This window comes from Cricetulus griseus, chromosome 4 (assembly GCF_003668045.3).
Source record: "Cricetulus griseus strain 17A/GY chromosome 4, alternate assembly CriGri-PICRH-1.0, whole genome shotgun sequence".
NCBI lineage: Eukaryota > Metazoa > Chordata > Mammalia > Rodentia > Cricetidae > Cricetulus > Cricetulus griseus.
Window position 1 is genome coordinate 204,508,336 of NC_048597.1, and position 17,961 is coordinate 204,526,296.

At 35.5% G+C, this 17,961-nt stretch overlaps 1 protein-coding gene across 1 annotated transcript in view; it reads left to right on the forward strand.

Annotated features, from left to right (window-relative positions):
- Atr (ATR serine/threonine kinase) overlaps window positions 1-17,961 on the forward strand; it is a 93,623-nt gene that overhangs the window by 10,193 nt on the left and 65,469 nt on the right. Inside the window, exons 6-17 of the mRNA NM_001292057.1 lie at window positions 703-894; window positions 2,785-2,975; window positions 3,994-4,146; window positions 6,553-6,745; window positions 6,974-7,230; window positions 7,901-8,091; window positions 8,182-8,282; window positions 8,553-8,724; window positions 9,470-9,640; window positions 11,137-11,331; window positions 13,162-13,347; window positions 16,122-16,214. Coding sequence (NP_001278986.1) covers window positions 703-894; window positions 2,785-2,975; window positions 3,994-4,146; window positions 6,553-6,745; window positions 6,974-7,230; window positions 7,901-8,091; window positions 8,182-8,282; window positions 8,553-8,724; window positions 9,470-9,640; window positions 11,137-11,331; window positions 13,162-13,347; window positions 16,122-16,214 — 2,095 coding nt within the window. The remainder of the gene's footprint in view (window positions 1-702; window positions 895-2,784; window positions 2,976-3,993; window positions 4,147-6,552; window positions 6,746-6,973; window positions 7,231-7,900; window positions 8,092-8,181; window positions 8,283-8,552; window positions 8,725-9,469; window positions 9,641-11,136; window positions 11,332-13,161; window positions 13,348-16,121; window positions 16,215-17,961) is intronic.

Below are 17,961 nucleotides of genomic sequence, written 5' to 3' on the forward strand. Positions count from 1 at the left end.
AAATAAATTTTTGTTAAGTATTCTGGTTTAAGAACATCTTTCTAAACATGGGCAATGGGAATGCTTAAAATATTGTGATTTACTAGTCATTGTGATTTGCTCTAGTATGACACTATATGTATAAATATAGTTATTGTGAATGTTTTTCCATGCCTGTTTAACTAGCTTCTTAATATGTGAAAAGTGTCAGCCTGTGTTTCTATTGTATTTCAAATCTTAATAAATACACTATCTTTTTAATGTAGCCAAAGAATTGCCATAGTTCAGCCAAATTGAACATTGTTTTAAATCTGTCCTAATGTAGATAAAAGTTGATAATACATTGCAATTTTTGTTTCATTATAATTTTATTATAATTATTGGTGTGTGTGTGTATGTGTGTCTGTCTTGTCTACATCTAAGTATATGTAGAGATCAGAGGGAATGGGTTCTCTCCTCCATCATGTGGGTCCTCACAGATCAAACTCAGGTTTTTAGTTTTGGTAGTAAGTGCCTTTATCTGCTGAGCCATCTTGCTGGCTCTTTTGTTTTAAATACAGGCATTTACTTATTAATTTTGTGCTGGAGTGTAAGCTTGGAGTCTGATGTATAGTATACTAAGAAAACACTCTATTCCTGAACTTTACCCCCACAGCATATTTTGTTTGAAATACGTTTGTATTATATAGTAATACTTTCTACTGTGATTATAATTATTTATAGAATTACCCGTGTGGATATGGACAAAAAGAGCATATTATGGAATGTACTGAAGCAGAAAGCTGAATCCCTTCAGATTTCCCTTGAATGTGGTACTCTAAGGAATTCTGTTGCTGAGAAGTTAGAAGGAATCACTATTGTATTACAGCTGACTGCTCTCTGCACTGTTCACTGTTCTCATCAAGACATAGATAGGTAAAAAAAAAAAAAAAAAAAAAAAAAAAAAAAAAAAAAAAAAAAAAAAAAAAAAAAAAAGAAAGAAACATTAAAAGGTTTTTTAACAGTGTTTTTATTGTGAATGTGTGTGGGTGCATGCATACCATGGAATGCATGTGGGGGTCAGGGGCCAACTTTGTGGCATCAATTCTGCTTTTACATAGGTCAGGTCTTCGGGCTTTTGGGACAAGTGCTTTACCCACTGAATCATCTCACCGGCCCATAAACAACTTTTTTTTATTTTCTGCGTGGGCTTCTTTTAATGAATTTGTATTTATCATTTTAAGAAACTTCATGCTGGGTGTTGGTGGCTCACACCTTTAATCCCAGCACTCCGGAGGCAGAGGCAGGTGTATCTCTGTGAGTTTGAGGCCAGCCTGGTCTACAGAGTGAGTTCCAGGACAACCTCCAAAGCAATACAGAGAAACCCTGTCTCAAAAAACCAAAAAAGAAAAAAAAAAAAAAGAAAAGAAAAAGAAACTTCATTATTCACTTGATTTCTGTGACTTTAGGACACAAACTTTGTAGGGAAGTAGGTAAGAAATTTTCTATTGAATGTCTGCCAAAGGCTAGGTCCTGTGCTAAATGTTGCTTCCATCTTGATCTTTATGTCAGTCCTAGAGGTAAATACTGTTATACCTTCCTTACTGATTAGAGGTTAAAATGCAGAAAAAGTAGACTTTTTTTCCTTATGTCTAAATAATTTTTTCCAAGGGCACATGATATGAAGATAGCAGAACATACTTATGTGCAGTTCAGAAACTCATGTTCTTTTGACTATATTTCTTGAAATAGATGAGAAATTTAGAATGCAGAAGAGGCAGGTTTTCTGTTCAGCATCCTTAAATAGGTTTTCTATCAAAAGAAACAAGTATGACCTTTTGAAGACTTACTTTTACTGCCACAGTTTAGGACAGTTTGTGAACTTTCTATACTTTCTGACTGATTCTCAACTAACTAATACAGAGCTGTAAAAGAAGAGTTTGTTTTGTTTTTAAACACCGATCAGGAAGTCAGCCAGCCTGCCATCTATCTGTTTTTTTTCTTTCTTGTGAGCTATCTTTTCTTTCTTTTTTCACAGTTGTGAGCTGTCATGTGGGTGCTGGGGTTTAAACCTGGGTCCTCTAGAAGAACACCCAGTGTTCTTTACCACTGAGCCATCTCTCCAGCCCCAAAAGAAGAGATTTTAGGAAAATTGTATTAATTCAAATACTGTTAAACCTTAGAATTTGAGATAAATTGAAGAAATAGATTATTAGATTCTTGATCTTTTCTGAGGAGTGTTTACCACATCACTTAACTAATTACACAGGCGTGTCCTCTATCATTATTTCAGCCTGGTAATGCCAACATTCAAAGATCCTAGATCAATCCCCACATCACAAGACTGATTAAGAGATTAAGACAGGAGAATTGCCACTAGGCCAGCCTAAGCTACAAAGTTGTACTCACTGTGTCTGTATGTCTCCCACACCTCCCTACACATACTACAAACAACAGAAAAAAAAGTGGCTTAAACCAACATTAAGAGAGTACACTTAAGAGGCTGGAGAGATGGCTCAGATATTAAGAGCACTGACTGTTCTTCCAGAGGTCTGGAGTTCAATTCCCAGCAACGATATGGTGGCTCATAACCATCTGTAATGAGATCTGGTGCCCTCTTCTGGCTTGCAGGGAAACAGGCAGAACACTATACATAATAAATAAATAATCTTAAAAAATACACTTAAACATAAGGTTGTTTTGCATACTGACTTTAAGTTGGCTTAAGGTTATAGGCTAGTTCTGTATTTAATTTTGGATTTATTAATATGTAGGACTATAGTAGAATTCTTTTCTAATGTCTTTTTAAAAATGTACTCATTGCAGCCAGAATTTCAAGGACTGTCAACAAAAATATAAGAAGAAATCTCCAGTAATGATAACTTGGATGTCTTTGGATTTTTATACAAAAGTGCTTAAGAGCTGTAGGAGTTTGTTAGGCTCTGTTCAGAAACTTGAACTGGAATTAGTCATTGATAACATGGTGAGAATTTATGATGCTTTGATGTATATGCAAGGTGAGTACAAAAAGTTATAGATTAACCTTAGTCATTGTAGAAATAGGCTTTCTGTTTCTACCTAAAGTTTAAATGAAAAAGTGTTCACAATATTGAGAATATTTTCAAAATTTCTGTTAAACTCTTACAGTAGTTTATGAGCTTCATATTTGTGTAACATTTTGATTGATTTAGTCAGTAGATATTTATTTGAAATGTTTAAATGTTTTAGTTTGAGAATGTGAAGACTACTATGATCCATATAGACAGTGCATAGATTATATATGTTTTGTTGTTGTTTTCAAGACAGGGTTTCTCTGTGTAGCCCTGGCTGTCCTGGAACTCACTCTGTAGATCAGACTGACCTCAAACTCATAGATATCTGCCTGCCTCTGCCTTCCAATTAGTGGGATTAAAGGCATGCACCACCTTGTCCAGTGTTTTTTTAATCAGTTTATTTCATGTGCATTGGTGTTTTGACCTCATATATATCTGTGTGAGGGTGTTGGATCTACTGGTACTGAAATTACAGTTGTGAGCTGCCATGTGGGTGCTGGGAATTGAACCTGAGTCCTCTGGAAAAGCAGTCACTAACCTCTGAGCCATCTCTACAGCCCCAGATAAGTATGTTTTTAAGTCACACCTGATTTTGTTAGCCTCACAGACTAGTATGGGCCTAGAAGTATAGCTCAGTGGTATAATATATGTTTAGTATGTACAAGGCTCTGAGTTTGCCACAGACCATCCCCAGTTAAAACAGAGGATTGTTTATGGACCTTCCTTTTAAGAAAGAAAAAAAAAAAAAGAATTTAGAGCCAGCAGGTGATGAGTTCAAGGCCAGCCTGGTCTACAGAGTGAGTTCCTGGATAGCTAGAGGTACACAGAGAAACCCTGTTTCAACCTCCCCCCTCTCCCAAAAAAATCCATGTTCATTGAATGTTGGTTATAATTCCACTTGATGTTTTGGATGTCTACATTCTTAAGAAAAAATACGATGAAGGAATAGGTATTATCTATTTCCTATTTTTTGTCTCTGTAGTAAAAAGTTCATTTGAGGATCATATTCTGGAAGAATTATGTGGAATGCTTTCACTTCCATGGATTTATTCCCATTCGGATGATAACTCTTTAAAGTTGACTACATTTGCTACTAATCTTCTGCCATTAAGCCAGAGAATTTGTGATAGTTATTGTAAGTAGTCACAAAATTGTCTGTAGCTTATTTTGTTCTGTGTAATTGATGTCTGTGTAGTAGAATTTATAATACTTAACACACATTTTTCAACAATTAAAAGGAGAATACTTTGAAGAGCACAGAAAGGAGTTTGGTATATACAGTTAGAGAAGGGTTACTTGCCCTACACCTGTATCCTTTCTATCTGTTCAGATTTTGAAATGTATTCTTAAGTATCTTCATCTTGAACTGGGTGTGGTGGCTCATCCCTGCCATCTCAGCACTGAGGAGACTGAGACAGGAGGATTGCCATGAGTTTAGACCAGCCTGAGCTACAAAGTGAGTCCCTGTCTTCAAAACAAATCAAAAATTACAAAAATCTTTTAAGAAATCTATATTTTAGGATTGTACATAAAAAGAGTAGAGAATAATATTCTAAACACTCACATCAACTTCTTTATTAAATAAAAATGTTGGTGCTGGGAGTGTACCTACTCAGTAGGTAGAGCTCTGACCTACCAGACTAGAGACTCCAGGTTTGATCCCCAGTGTCCACTAAAATGGAATGGTGGAGCCCTATAGGCCTGTAATGTCTCAGAACAAAATCAGAAAAGAAAAAATGTTAAGGATTTGGTGAGAGTCTTTGAGATGAATGTGGTGGTACATGCCTGCAGTTCCTGCACTTGGGAAGCCAAGGCAGGAGAATTGAATTACAAGTTCAAGGCCAGCCTGGGCTACATAGTGAGACCCTGACTCAAAGCAAGAAAGATCAGTAAATAAGCAAACTAACCCTTTGATAGTTCTTTGCCAGTTTTATTCCTCTCCTTTTCCTAGAGATAACTACCATTCTTGATTTATTTTATTGCCTTCATATGTATTTCTTATATAATATAAATATTTTTTCATTTTCATAGCTTGTATTTTGTTAATCAATATTGTCTTTATTTTATAGATAGGCTTTTATGTAGAACAAGCCCCAAAGTTGACTGTGTAACTGAGGCTGGCCTTGAACTTCTGATCTCCTAAATAATGGGTATTACAGTCATGGGCCCTAGTGACTGACTGGGTCAGCATTGTATTTATGGGATTTATTCATGATAATTCATGTAATCTCTCTTATTTATTAATAAGCAACTATAAGACAAACAGTATCAGGGCTGGAGAGATGGCTTAGTGGTTAAGAGCATGGGCTGCTTGCTTTTCTAGAGCACCTGAGTTTGTTCTTTGCACTGTATCAAGCAGCTTACACTTTCTGTAACAGTCTCTAGGAGGGTCCGATGTTCCTAGCCTTCTCAGGCACCTGGATTCACATGCATAATCCCACTCCCCCACTTCAATTCATAATTTAAAGCAATACAACTAAATCTTTAAAAAGATAAACATTATCATGGCATTGATGGACAATTTAGTTGCTTCCGGTTGTTGACAATTTTAAGTCTGTGAATATTTTTTTAGTAACTAAATCTTCCCAAGGCCTTGATCTTTGAAGTATTATTCAAAGACTAGTAGTGAAAGCTTGTGGGAACCTCTTAGAGTATCTAATGCCTGCAACTCCTGTTCCAGGGGATCTGATACTCTTCTGTGACCTCCACAGAGACCATGGCACATGGCAAACAGACAGACATGCAAGGCAAAGCTTTCATACAATAAAAGTAAATAAACAAGATTTAAAAACAGAAGAAATAGAGTATATTATGTTCTGCTGGAATATACCGATTGAGAATCTGAATTTTCTAAAAGATCTGGATATTCATATTTATACTAGTTAAAGCACTATTGAAGACAGCTACCTGGGAGTGAAATTACTTGGCTGTAGGGTTTTGATGTTTTGTATTCTGTTCTGTTGTATTGCTCTCCAAAGATGCACCAGTTTATATTCTTGCTAGCAGAATATGACACTTGTGTTCAGTACTTGACATCACCAGGTTTAAAATATCTTGCTATTTAGAAGAATAAAAATTCAGTGAGCTGTCTTAATGTTTTTCAATCTGACACATGTGATTTTCAATTTGTATTTCCCTTATTACATAACAAAATTGTGTTGTAAGTAAACATTTTTCAGTGTTCTTGCTTTATTTTCTGAGATTTAATTACATGAGATAGTGTATATACTTTAAATGCTAATTAACAGCATACCTATACAGGCATGTATACACTCAGGCGCACACCTGCACATATGTAAAATTAACTTCTTAGAAACTTTGCTTAATGGCTGGCAAGGTGATTCAGTGGGTAAGGGCTCCTGTCACTGAACATGATGTCCTAAGTTTGATTCCTGGGACCTATATTGTGAAAGAAAAGAACTGACTCCCACAAGTTGTCCTCTGACTTCCATACAAGAATTTTGGCGCATTTGCCTATCCCCCCAAATAATAAGCAAAAGTTTCAAAAGAAATCTTGTTTACTAAGGTTTATTCTTTTTAGCTCCACAGGCACAGTCACAATGTGTGTTTCTTCTGACTCTGTTTCCGAGAAGAATATTCCTTGAATGGAGAACAGCAGTTTATAATTGGGCCCTGATGAGCTCCCATGAAGTAATCCGGGCTAGTTGTGTTAAAGGATTTTTTATCTTATTGCAGCAGCAGAATTCTTGTAACCAAATTCCCAAGATGCTTATGTATGTATTAAGACTTTAATTTGAATATATGGATTGATTGTGTAAACCATTAATCTGAGTCTCTCTCTAAGTTATTATTGCAGAATATATAAAGCAGATAATGCTTTTTAGCTTGAAAATTATATTTTCCCCCTCTAAGTTTTCTCTTTTCTTTCCCTTGTCTCAAATTAAGGAAATCTAATCCAAAATATTTACTAGGAAAATTTAGTACTTTTTCTTTTTCCACAGAGATAGAGTCAAAGATGATTCTGACATTGTCAAAAAAGAATTTGCTTCTATCCTTGGTCAGCTTGTCTGTACTCTTCATGGCATGTTTTATTTGACAAGTTCCTCAGTAGAGCCTCTCTTTGAACATGTGGACCTGTTCTGTAAGAACCTGAAAGCCACTCCTCAGCTCGAATGCTCATCTTCTCAAGTACGAGCTTCTGTCTGCAAGCCGTTCCTTTTCTTGTTGGCAGAAAAAACGCCTAGTCCAGTAAAACTTGGTGAGTAGTCACTTAGGTTTAAACATTTTCCAGTGACACTTGGCATGAGTTTGTTGGAGGGTTGAGATTTCCACACACACTTGGAAGATCCATGTGTTTAGTAGTAAATTGCAGTTCATTCACAAGCTTTCATATAGTTAAGTGATTCTAGGAACCTCCAAGTTCTGTAAAATTGATAATAAATCTAAGATCCTTCTTAGTTGAATTTTTAATTTATTTTTAAGTCTAAGAGACCATGATCTACAAAACCTAAAAATGATCATTTGATAACTTAGATTCTAGAATTTAAATTTGAGTCATTACTTTTATTGAGTATAAGGTAATTTAAATTGGTAAGTTTACTAGTTGTAATGTTATATGCCTTTTTAATACCAGCACTTGGGAGGCAGAGGCAGGTGGATCTCTGTGAGTTCAAGGCCAGCCTGGTCTACAGGATGAGTTTCAGGCCAGCCAGCCAGATTTCCCAGTGAGAGCTGTCTCGCAACAAACAACAAAAATAAATAAATTAATAGGTCTAATCTCCTTAAATTATATGTGCTATGTATGCCTAGATATTGATATATAAGGCAACATGGGATTGTTTTCTGTATCCTATTTGCTGACATTATTTTTAAGTACAGCTATGATATATGATGTGTCAAATTAGAAAAAATATACTGTCTCACTTTAGCTTTCATAGACAATCTGCATCATCTTTGTAAGCATCTTGATTTTCAAGAAGATGAAACAGAGGTCAAAGCAGTTCTTGGGACTTTATTGAATTTAATGGAGGATCCAGACAAGGATGTTAGAGTTGCTTTTAGTGGAAATATTAAGTATATATTGGAATCTTTGGACTCTGAAGATGGATTCATAAAGGAGGTTGGAATTTTTAAATTAAATTAAAACATACAGATTTTTTTTGTAAACCTAGCTCTAGAGCTTTTCTGACCAATAAATTTTGCTTTCTAGCTTTTTGTTTTAAGAATGAAGGAAGCATATACACATGCCCAAATATCAAGAAATAACGAACTGAAGGATACCTTGATTCTTACAACTGGGGACATTGGAAGGTGTGTTTGACAGGGTTTGAGATGAAACTTATTTTGTCACTGTCTTATTTGCCTAGCATTAGAGACAATGAGGGCTGGAGATGCAGTTCAGTGGTAGAATACTTGCCTGCTGTACACAAAAGGCCTGGATTCATTCCTCAACACTGGGGGAAAAAAGAGTAAATTGGTGATATGTATGTTATAGGAAAATATGATTCAGCATATATTTACTTGTGGATCTGCCTGTTTCTGGGACATTAACCTTATACCTGTTTTTGTTTTTATTTTCAGGGCAGCAAAAGGAGATTTGATACCTTTTGCACTCTTGCACTTACTGCATTGTTTGTTGTCTAAGTCAGCATCCGTCTCTGGAGCGGCGTACACAGAGATTCGAGCACTAGTTGCAGCTAAAAGTGTTAAACTGCAAAATTTTTTCAGCCAGTATAAGAAACCCATCTGTCAGGTGAAAGCCAGCATTCAGCCTTTCAGTGGACAATAGCAATATTTTACAAGAGTTTAAAAGGAAGTAGAAACGAGGCAAAGTAGTGTGTGTGCTGGTAATCTCCATTACTTCACTTGGAAGGCTGCGGTTGTGTGGCCTCTTATGTCCAGGATTTTGAAACCAGACTGGGCTTAAGAAAAACAATATGTGTGCAAGTCTTATTTTACTTGTTTTAAAGAATTATTTTTAAAATTATATTTATTTAAAACTGAATTGTTACCATTTGTTTGTAAGTATATTAGTATGAAAATATGGGTTATAAATGAAAAGGAATATCATCTATAGTAACTTTTTACATTCTTGATAAGCTTTCAGGTATCATCAGGTTTTATCCTTTTTAGTGATGATAAACTTTTATATGTTGGTATTATAAACATGACACTTTGTTTTCAGAAACATACATTAATCAATGACTGAAACATTTGACCATGTTAAAATACTGGTTTTTACCCTGTATTTGTGATATAATCTTTAGCATGATACTAAGGTTTCTTAATTAAGTCTGGTTGTTTTTCTGTGAAATAGAGATTAGGACAAAATTCATCTCATTAAGGTGATTATAAAAATTGAATGAGTAACTCTGGCAGCATAGAAATTGATATTACCCTTTATGCTAGTTTAAAAAGTATTAGTTGGTGGGTGGGGAAACAGGGCTAGTTAGAATTCCTTCCTTGTTTGAAAACTAAGAAAAATGTTTTTGCTTTAGTTTTTGGTAGAATCTCTCCACTCCAGTCAGATGACAGCACTCCCAGGTACTCCTTGCCAGACTGCTGAGATGAGAAAACAAGATGTAGCTCACCACAGAGAAATGGCTTTAAATACCTTGTCAGAAATTGCCAATGTTTTTGACTTTCCTGATCTTAATCGTTTCCTAACTGTAAGTTACAGTGTGTGTGTGTGTGTGTGTGTGTGTGTGTAGTTGACTTATTTGAAATTTTCAATTAAATATTTCATTTGTTTGTTTGTTTTTAAAGAAAACCTTACAAGTACATTTAGGACCATCTTCTTTGTGTACATGGATGTATGTGTGTGTGTAGGTCAGTGAACAGTATTGTTGCTCAGGCCCTGTCCATCACTTTTGTGGAGTTGAGTGTGGAGGACAGGTTCTATCACAATGCCCCAGAGTTTGCCAGGTAAACTTGAATGGCTGGGTAGCAAGCCTTTGACATCTTCCTATCTCTGATTCCTTAGCTCTGGGATTATAAGCAAGTGTCACCATGCCCAGCATTTGTGGGGAGATTGAACTCAGGGCTTCATGATTATGCAGCATGCTCTTTACCACCTGAACAATCTCCCTATCCCCTAAATTGTATATTTATTTTTACTTTGATGAGATTATATGCTTACACAATAAAACTTAAATATATGTATATCTTTACTGTTCTATTTATCATATTCACTGGTACCATATTCAGGTTAACTATTTGAGTCTTTATGTTTTCAGTACCATCTTGAGTTCCATTGGTTATTGAAAAGCTAATATTTACTCTTAAGAAGTTGAATTATAAAATAAAATATAGAATTAGTGGTATGCTCTGCTGTGAATTCAGATGTCAGCCTTTGTAGCATGTGATGGCTTAGGAAACCTGTGAAATTCATTAGAGCTAAGATTTAAAGGATGATGGAGCATATTATTTTCTCATTTTTGCCCCAAAGTCAGGCTTATTGTTATTCTTAATGAATCATATCCCATGTTTAGAATAATGACTTACATGTAGTAGTAGTATTCTTTGGGTACATGTAGAACAAATAAACAAAATAATAACTATTTTATCTTTAGATTTTGTGTGAATTTAATGCGTTAGATCGTAAAAGAAATAGATGAAACATGAAAGAAGATTTGTTGCAGTATTGGATGTTAATTGTATTTAACTGTTTTCTGTAATGCTGCAGCATCAATTCTATAATCTAAAAAGTTCTTTAGGTTTGCATTTATGACTATTCTCTACATGCTATTCTCTAAATGCAGGAAAAGATACATTAGATTTTAGACTTTTACTTTAGGTTGTGCATATGTTTTAACACATATTCATGAGAAATTTGCTTCTTTTGAGTTAGCATACAATGTAATAGGAATGAAGAATGAATCCAATTTTCATTACTTTTACATTTCTTTAATGTTCCCTGTTTCTTAATGCGTATGATAGAAGCTCTATGCCATTGGCACCTGGCCTGTTTTGTTCATTGCTGTATATATAGGGCCAGAATCATAGTAATACCAGTGTATTATAGTCAAGTGAATAAATGGCAAAGCTGAATACAAGTATGAATCCATATATAACTTCATGTGGATGTTTTGTAGACAGCTTATTTGAACAGTTTTTTACCCAGACAAATGTACTCTGTGATAATAATTATTGTGCTCGTTTTCAGAGGACATTACAAGTTCTACTGCCTGATCTTGCTGCCAAAGCAAGCCCTGCAGCATCTGCTCTCATTCGAACTTTAGGAAAACAATTAAATGTCAATCGTCGAGAGATTTTAATAAATAACTTCAAATATATTTTTTCTCATTTGGTTTGTTCTTGTACCAAAGATGAATTGGAACGTGCCCTTCATTATCTAAAGGTATTTGAATATTTGTATATGTTTTATTCTTTAAGTTAACATTATTGGAAAAACCATTACAACATTGTAATATATGAGGACAGAGAGCAATTTATAACTTATACTATAAGAATACTTATAAATATTATTGTGTTAAATAATCATTGTCTTGGAAGGATTCTTTTGATATTGTCTCTGATCATTTACCATAATGGAATAGAATAGTCATGGATGAGGTTCTTACATAATTTTATTTTAGTAATTTTGTGCTGATTACAGTTATAGGAGCTGATAATATACAGGTAATTATAGGAAGAGACAACTACATTTAACTGTATGCCTGTGTTTGGTTTCATTACTTGCTACTCTGATTATAATTCTTCCTACTTTTTAAATTATTAATCATTTGATGAGTCTGAAGAGATGGCTCAGTGATTAACAGCACTTGCTCTAGCAGAAGACCTGGGGTCAGTTCCCAACACCCACATGGCAGATCCTATCTTCCTGTAACTCCAGGTCCTGGGTCTGACGCCCTCTTCTGACCTCTGTGGCTTCTTTTTGATTTTACATTAACAATAATGTCTTTGAGGAATATAAGACTATTGAAATAGAAAACCTTTTTTTTTCTGCAGATTTTTTTATTTGAATTAGAAACAAGATTGTTTTACATGACAATCCCAGTTCCCTCTCCCTCTCCTCCTCCCCTAGAAATAGAAAACCTTAATTTTATTTTTTTTCAAGAGGACAGCAGATCTCTTTTCACTTGAGAACCAATGGCGATTAATGGTTTTCAGTAACTGTGTGTTATAGAGACAGAATGATAATATTTATGGAGTACATACTATATGTTAGAAACTTCTCTGTCCACATACTATCTAGGTCATTTCAGTTATTTGACAAATAGAGGTAGTATAGCTTATGTCCTGTACAAAATGCTTGAGACTAGATTTCAGATTTTTCTTTTCTCTTTTGCAGTTTGAAATATTTGCATATACATAATGAGATATCTTGAGAATGAAACTGGTCTAAACACAGAATTCATTCATGTTTTACGCACATCTTAAATGTATAGTTAGCTGGGTATGGTGCACAAGCCTTTACTCCCAGCACTTGGGAGGCAGAGGCGGGTGGATGTCTGTGCCAGCCTGGTCTACAAAGTGAGTTCCAGGACAAAGGAGTTCTAAGGCTGTTACACAGAGAAATCCTGTCTCAAAAATCAATAATAATAATAATAATAATAATAATAATAATAATAATAATAATTTTATACAATATTTTCAATGTACCTGCGTTTTGACTGCAACCTATCATTCAAGTCAAGTATGAAATTTTCTGCTTCTGGTATCGTGATAGTGTTCAAAAGAATTGATATTTGCGTTTTAATTAGGAATATTCAACTAGTGTTTTGTTATACAAATGATGGAACTAAGGCAGTGAGAGGTTAGATTAGGTTACTTTTCTAAATCACAGGACAACCTAAAAATGACAGCTGGAATTTAAACTCCAGCATTCTGACCAGAAACCTGTTGTGTAGCACTGTCCTTGCTCCCATTGTCTACACATCTGTAAATACTGTGTTGCTGGTGTAAAAAGACTTTAGGCAAACATAAGACTTTGTCACATTTTATTTCAAAATTATTGAGTCTGATCACTTTTCTTCATTTCGAACAGCCCATGGGATACCTTTAGGAGAGAACAAGATTAGCATTCTTTGTCATTGTCTTTTCTTAGTTCTATTAGTAAGCTATGCCATTTGATCTAAAGCTCTTGACTTACTAATAACATGTTAAAAATCAGTGTACTTATTTTTAGATGCTAATATAAGGAAAATATTTTTTTAACTATCTTTAGAATGAAACAGAAATTGAGCTGGGGAGTCTGTTAAGACAGGATTTTCAGGGATTGCATAATGAATTATTACTACGTATTGGAGAACATTATCAACAAGTTTTCAATGGTTTGTCGATACTTGCCTCATTTGCATCTAGTGATGATCCATATCAGGGACCACGAGATATTACATCACCTGAACTGATGGTAAGGCACATGGTATTTGGTTTATTTTTCTCCTTACTTAAGAAGCTAAGGCAACTCCTCACCCCATTTTCCAAGTATAGGTATTTCTTTAAAATTTTAATTGGGATTTTCTTTTAGAAAAGGTTAGAGTTGTGTGGTCGCAGAAGATGTTAGCTGCATGTGTGTCTTTGAAAATGTGGATTTCCAGGTGATTCCAAAGTTTTTTTTTTTTTTTTTTTCCAAGAGAAGGTCTCACCATATATCCCTGGCTGACCTAGAACTCACTTAGTAGACCTGACTGGCCTCAAACTCTCAGAGATCTGCCTACTAAAGTTAGGATTAAAGGAATGCAACAGCACACCTGGCATGATTTATTTTTTCACTAAATAAATAACAAGGTTCATTTCTCTTCTGTAATTGCCAAATATGCATTAGAATATATTTACAACTTTCCTCTCATCTTGTTTCTTCTTACAACTAATACTTGACAAAGCAAGCTAAATTAAACCCAGTGTTGGAGTAAAGGAAAGATGTGTTTTTCCTTTTCTCCATTTTCTCCTTTTGTTGTTTGCTTGCTTGTTAGTTCTGAGACAGGGTTGCTTAAAATCCAGGCTTGCCACAAATTCCCTGTGTAGTTGAGAATGGCCTTGAACCCCTTATCTTTCTGCCTCTGATTCCTGAGTTGTGGGATTACAGGCCTGCCCAACATATCCAGCTTTCTCTTTTCTCTTTATTTTTCTCTTTCTTTTCACATTGGAATGATTTGGAATAGTGTAATTGGCTTTGTCCTATCATGGTGATCTTATTTTGATCACTTGCTTTGATGGGGTGATTTTGATGATTACATTGTTTATATTTCATTTCAGACTTTTAGATTGTGAACTTTGGGGTTTATATAGGTTAGATCATAGGAGGAAATAGATGGCATGCACACAAATGTTTATCTGAAAATATATTCAGTGAATAGTTCTAGTTCTAAAGGGAGTTTTAAGGAACCCAGGTTGCAGTGCTAGGGAATCAAGCCTAGAGCTTTGTACATATATCTTAGGGTCGCTGCTGCTGTGATGAAACAAAGAAACTTGGGGAGGAGAGGGTTTTTCTGACTGATGCTTCCACATCACAGCTCATCATCATAGGAAGTCAGGACAGGGACTCAGGCAGGGCAGGAACCTGGGGGCAGGAGCTGATGCAGAGGCCATGGAGGGTGCTGCTTACTTGCTTGCTTCCCATGGTTGGCTCAACCTGCCTTCTTATAGAACCCAGGACCAACAGATCAGGGGTGGCTCCACCCACAATGGCCTGGGTCCTCCCCCATCAATCTCTAATTAAGAAAATGCCCAACCTGCTTGCTTACAACCCTGTCTGATGGAAATATTTCTTGAGATTCCCTCCTTTCAGTTGACCTTAGCCTGTGTTGGTTGTCATCCAGCACAGCAACTACCTTACATTGAGCTATCTATGTGTAACCTCAGACCTCAAAGATATCTTTATTATTCTTCTCTGACTTGTTTCCCCTAATCTTGCCTACTTTGGGCAATGGTATTTTGTGCCATTATCTACCCATTGCTTCAACCAAAACCTGAAAATAATGTATAAGCTCTTCAAATTAAATATGTAAGACCATATTTGACAGTGTGCCTTTCCACCCTCCTATTGTTAAACTCTTCCTTTAGCTCTATTTGCTTTGTTTTTTTAAAAATGGCAAATTTCCAGATTTGTAGCTGTTGACTTTAGATGGTCTCTATACTTAAAATAATAATTTCCTGGATGTTCTTCAAAGTTTCCTTATCACCCCAACTAAATTCATTTTTCTAATTTTTATCACATACTCTTGTTTATTTTCTTATAGTGCTATCACAACCATCTTTATGTGTATACTTATTTAGTGTCTCCTGCTAATTTGCCCTGTATTAGTGCTTATCTTATACACATGTACCTAGCTTGATAGTATAGAAACACTTGTATTTGGTGAAAATGGCAGATATACGTACTAAAGTACTGTTTGTCTGGATGCCAGGAACTTTAAAATTAGAGTATTTATGTAATTTTTTGTTTGTTTGTTTTTGTTTGTTTGTTTGGTTGGTTGGTTGGTTTTTCGAGACAGGGTTTCTCTGTGTAGCTTTGGAGCCTATCCTGGCACTTGCTCTGGAGACAAGGCAGGCCTCAAACTCACAGAAATCCGCCTGCCTCTGCCTCCTGAGTGCTGGGATTAAAGGCATACGCCACCAATGCCCGGCTATGTAGATTTATTTTTAAAAGATTCTTTTCTTTTTTGTTTTTTAAAGATTTTATTTATTTATTATGTATACAGTCTTCTGCCTGCATGCCAGCAGAGGGCACCAGATCTCATTCAAGGTGGCTATGAGCCACCATGTAGTTGCCAAGAATTGAACTCAGGACCTTTGGAAGAACAATTAGTGCTCTTAACTGCTGAGCCATCTCTCCAGCCCTATTTATGTAGATTCGAGTGATACCTATACCTACATTTTATTTAAGAACATATTTTGGTTAATTATGCCAAAGTTTACAAAATACATATTATAGAGATGCTGTGATTAAACCCAATATTTTGCTAATCTAAAAAATTAATGGCAATTAAAAAAAAGTTCACAAACCAAAAGGTAAATTTCTTTGCTCTTTTTACTTACTCTTTTTCTTGACATTTTTCCTGCCTGATATAGTTCAGTGGTAGAAAACTGCCCACTAGGAGTTCTGTAATAAATCTCTAGTTCAGAGGGAAAGAAGAGAGACACTTTATATATAAAACTTATAATATCTTTTCTTTAAATCCATAGGCTGATTATTTGCAACCAAAATTGTTGGGCATTCTTGCCTTTTTTAATATGCAGTTACTGAGCTCCAGTGTTGGCATTGAAGATAAGAAAATGGTAAGTAGTGTTTGAATTCCAAGTCGCTAGAATAAAATTCATATTGAATATGTAGGGAACATGAATTCTGCTTCTAGTTACAAAAATTCAAACATAAAAAATCGTTGAAGCTTAATTTGGTTATGAGACTCTCAAAAAAGAGAAGCAACCAAACATTTAACATTTATTACTTAATATCATATATTTGTTCTTTAGACTTTGTAAAAATAAAAATTGTACCTCTTGAAGCTCTTTTGATAATGACAAATAGGAAACCCAACTCAAGTTGGCCTAAGGAATTTGTTGGCTCTATAATTTGCAAAGATAATGTAACTTCAGTCACAGCTTGATTCTAGATTCAGGAAACATTTCAGAATCAGTATCTTTGGTCACATTTACCCAGGCTAACTTTATACTTTTATTGTTCTAGCTCAGGGTGCCTATGAACTTATGGTAGTCTTCCTGCCTCAGCCTCCTGTGTGCTGGGTTTATTACAGCCTGCTTGCTCAGCTAGCTATGTACTTGTCAGATAATAATACTAGTGGCTGCAGGCCCATGCCATCATGATATCCAGCCCAGTGGAAGACATAAGACAGTAGTAACTGAGAGCTTGAGCATCAGTTGTATAATTGAATTTTATGGTTCACCTGGGTCTGATGTTGGTATTTCTGTTTTTAGTGTGAATGTATGTTAGCATGGGTGTACAACAGTGCTCATATAGAGGTCAGAGGACAATATGCAGACTTCCTTCCACTATATGTCAGGCTTGGCAGCAAGCCTTTGCTTTGAGAGTCATCTTGCTGGCCCAGTGGCAGCTTTTATTTTAGTATGTATTTCCCTTCTGATAACTTTATGAATCCATGTAAGACATATAGAAAAATTTAGCTACAAATTCTAAGTCAATGCCTTTAATTTCAGTGTTAACTAATGCATTTTCAGTAACTTTTATTCCATCTATATGACTCCCAAAACATTTATGCCAAATGAGAGAATGAAAGTCTAAGGAAAGTGGAATTTATGTTATAAGCCCGAAAGAGTGTCCATATTTTGGTGCATGTGCTGGCTGGTTTTATGTTTTATGGCTGGAGAGGAAAGAGCCTCAATTTAGAAAATAGCTCCAAAAGATAGGACTGTAGACAAGCCTGTAGGTCATTTTCCTAATCAGTGATCCATGAAGGAGGGCCCAGCCCACTGTGGGTGGGGCCACCCCTGGGGCTGTGTGGTCCTGGGTTCTATAAGACAGCAGACTGAGCAAGCCATGGGGAGCAAGTCAGTAAGCAGTACCCCTCCATAGCCTCTGCATCAGCTCCTGCCTCCAAGTTCCTGCCCTGTTTGACTTCCTTCACTGGAACAGTGATGTGGAAGCATAAGCCAAATAAACCCTTTTCTCCCCAAGGTGCTTTTGAACATAGTATTTCAACACAGGGGTAGTAACTTCTAAGTACATGCATAAGATTAACCAGAGACTTCCTTTATCCATTCATTAGAACCTATAACTATTGATGCAGTTCATTCTGTTTCTGTTCTAAGTATATCCAGCAGTTGTTTGTTGTGTTAAATTCAGAACATCTTGAATTTATTATCATTAAAACCATTATTGCTCATTATGAGGCATTCTGTTTAAATTAGTATATAAATAACTTTAAGTTCAATCTGTATCTGAATTTACATTAGTGGAGTGAGACATGTTTGAAGAAAATTAAAATGTACCATCAAGATTTATTGTTTTAGAGGATCACTGGACCAAACTAGCAGAAAACTTTCATTG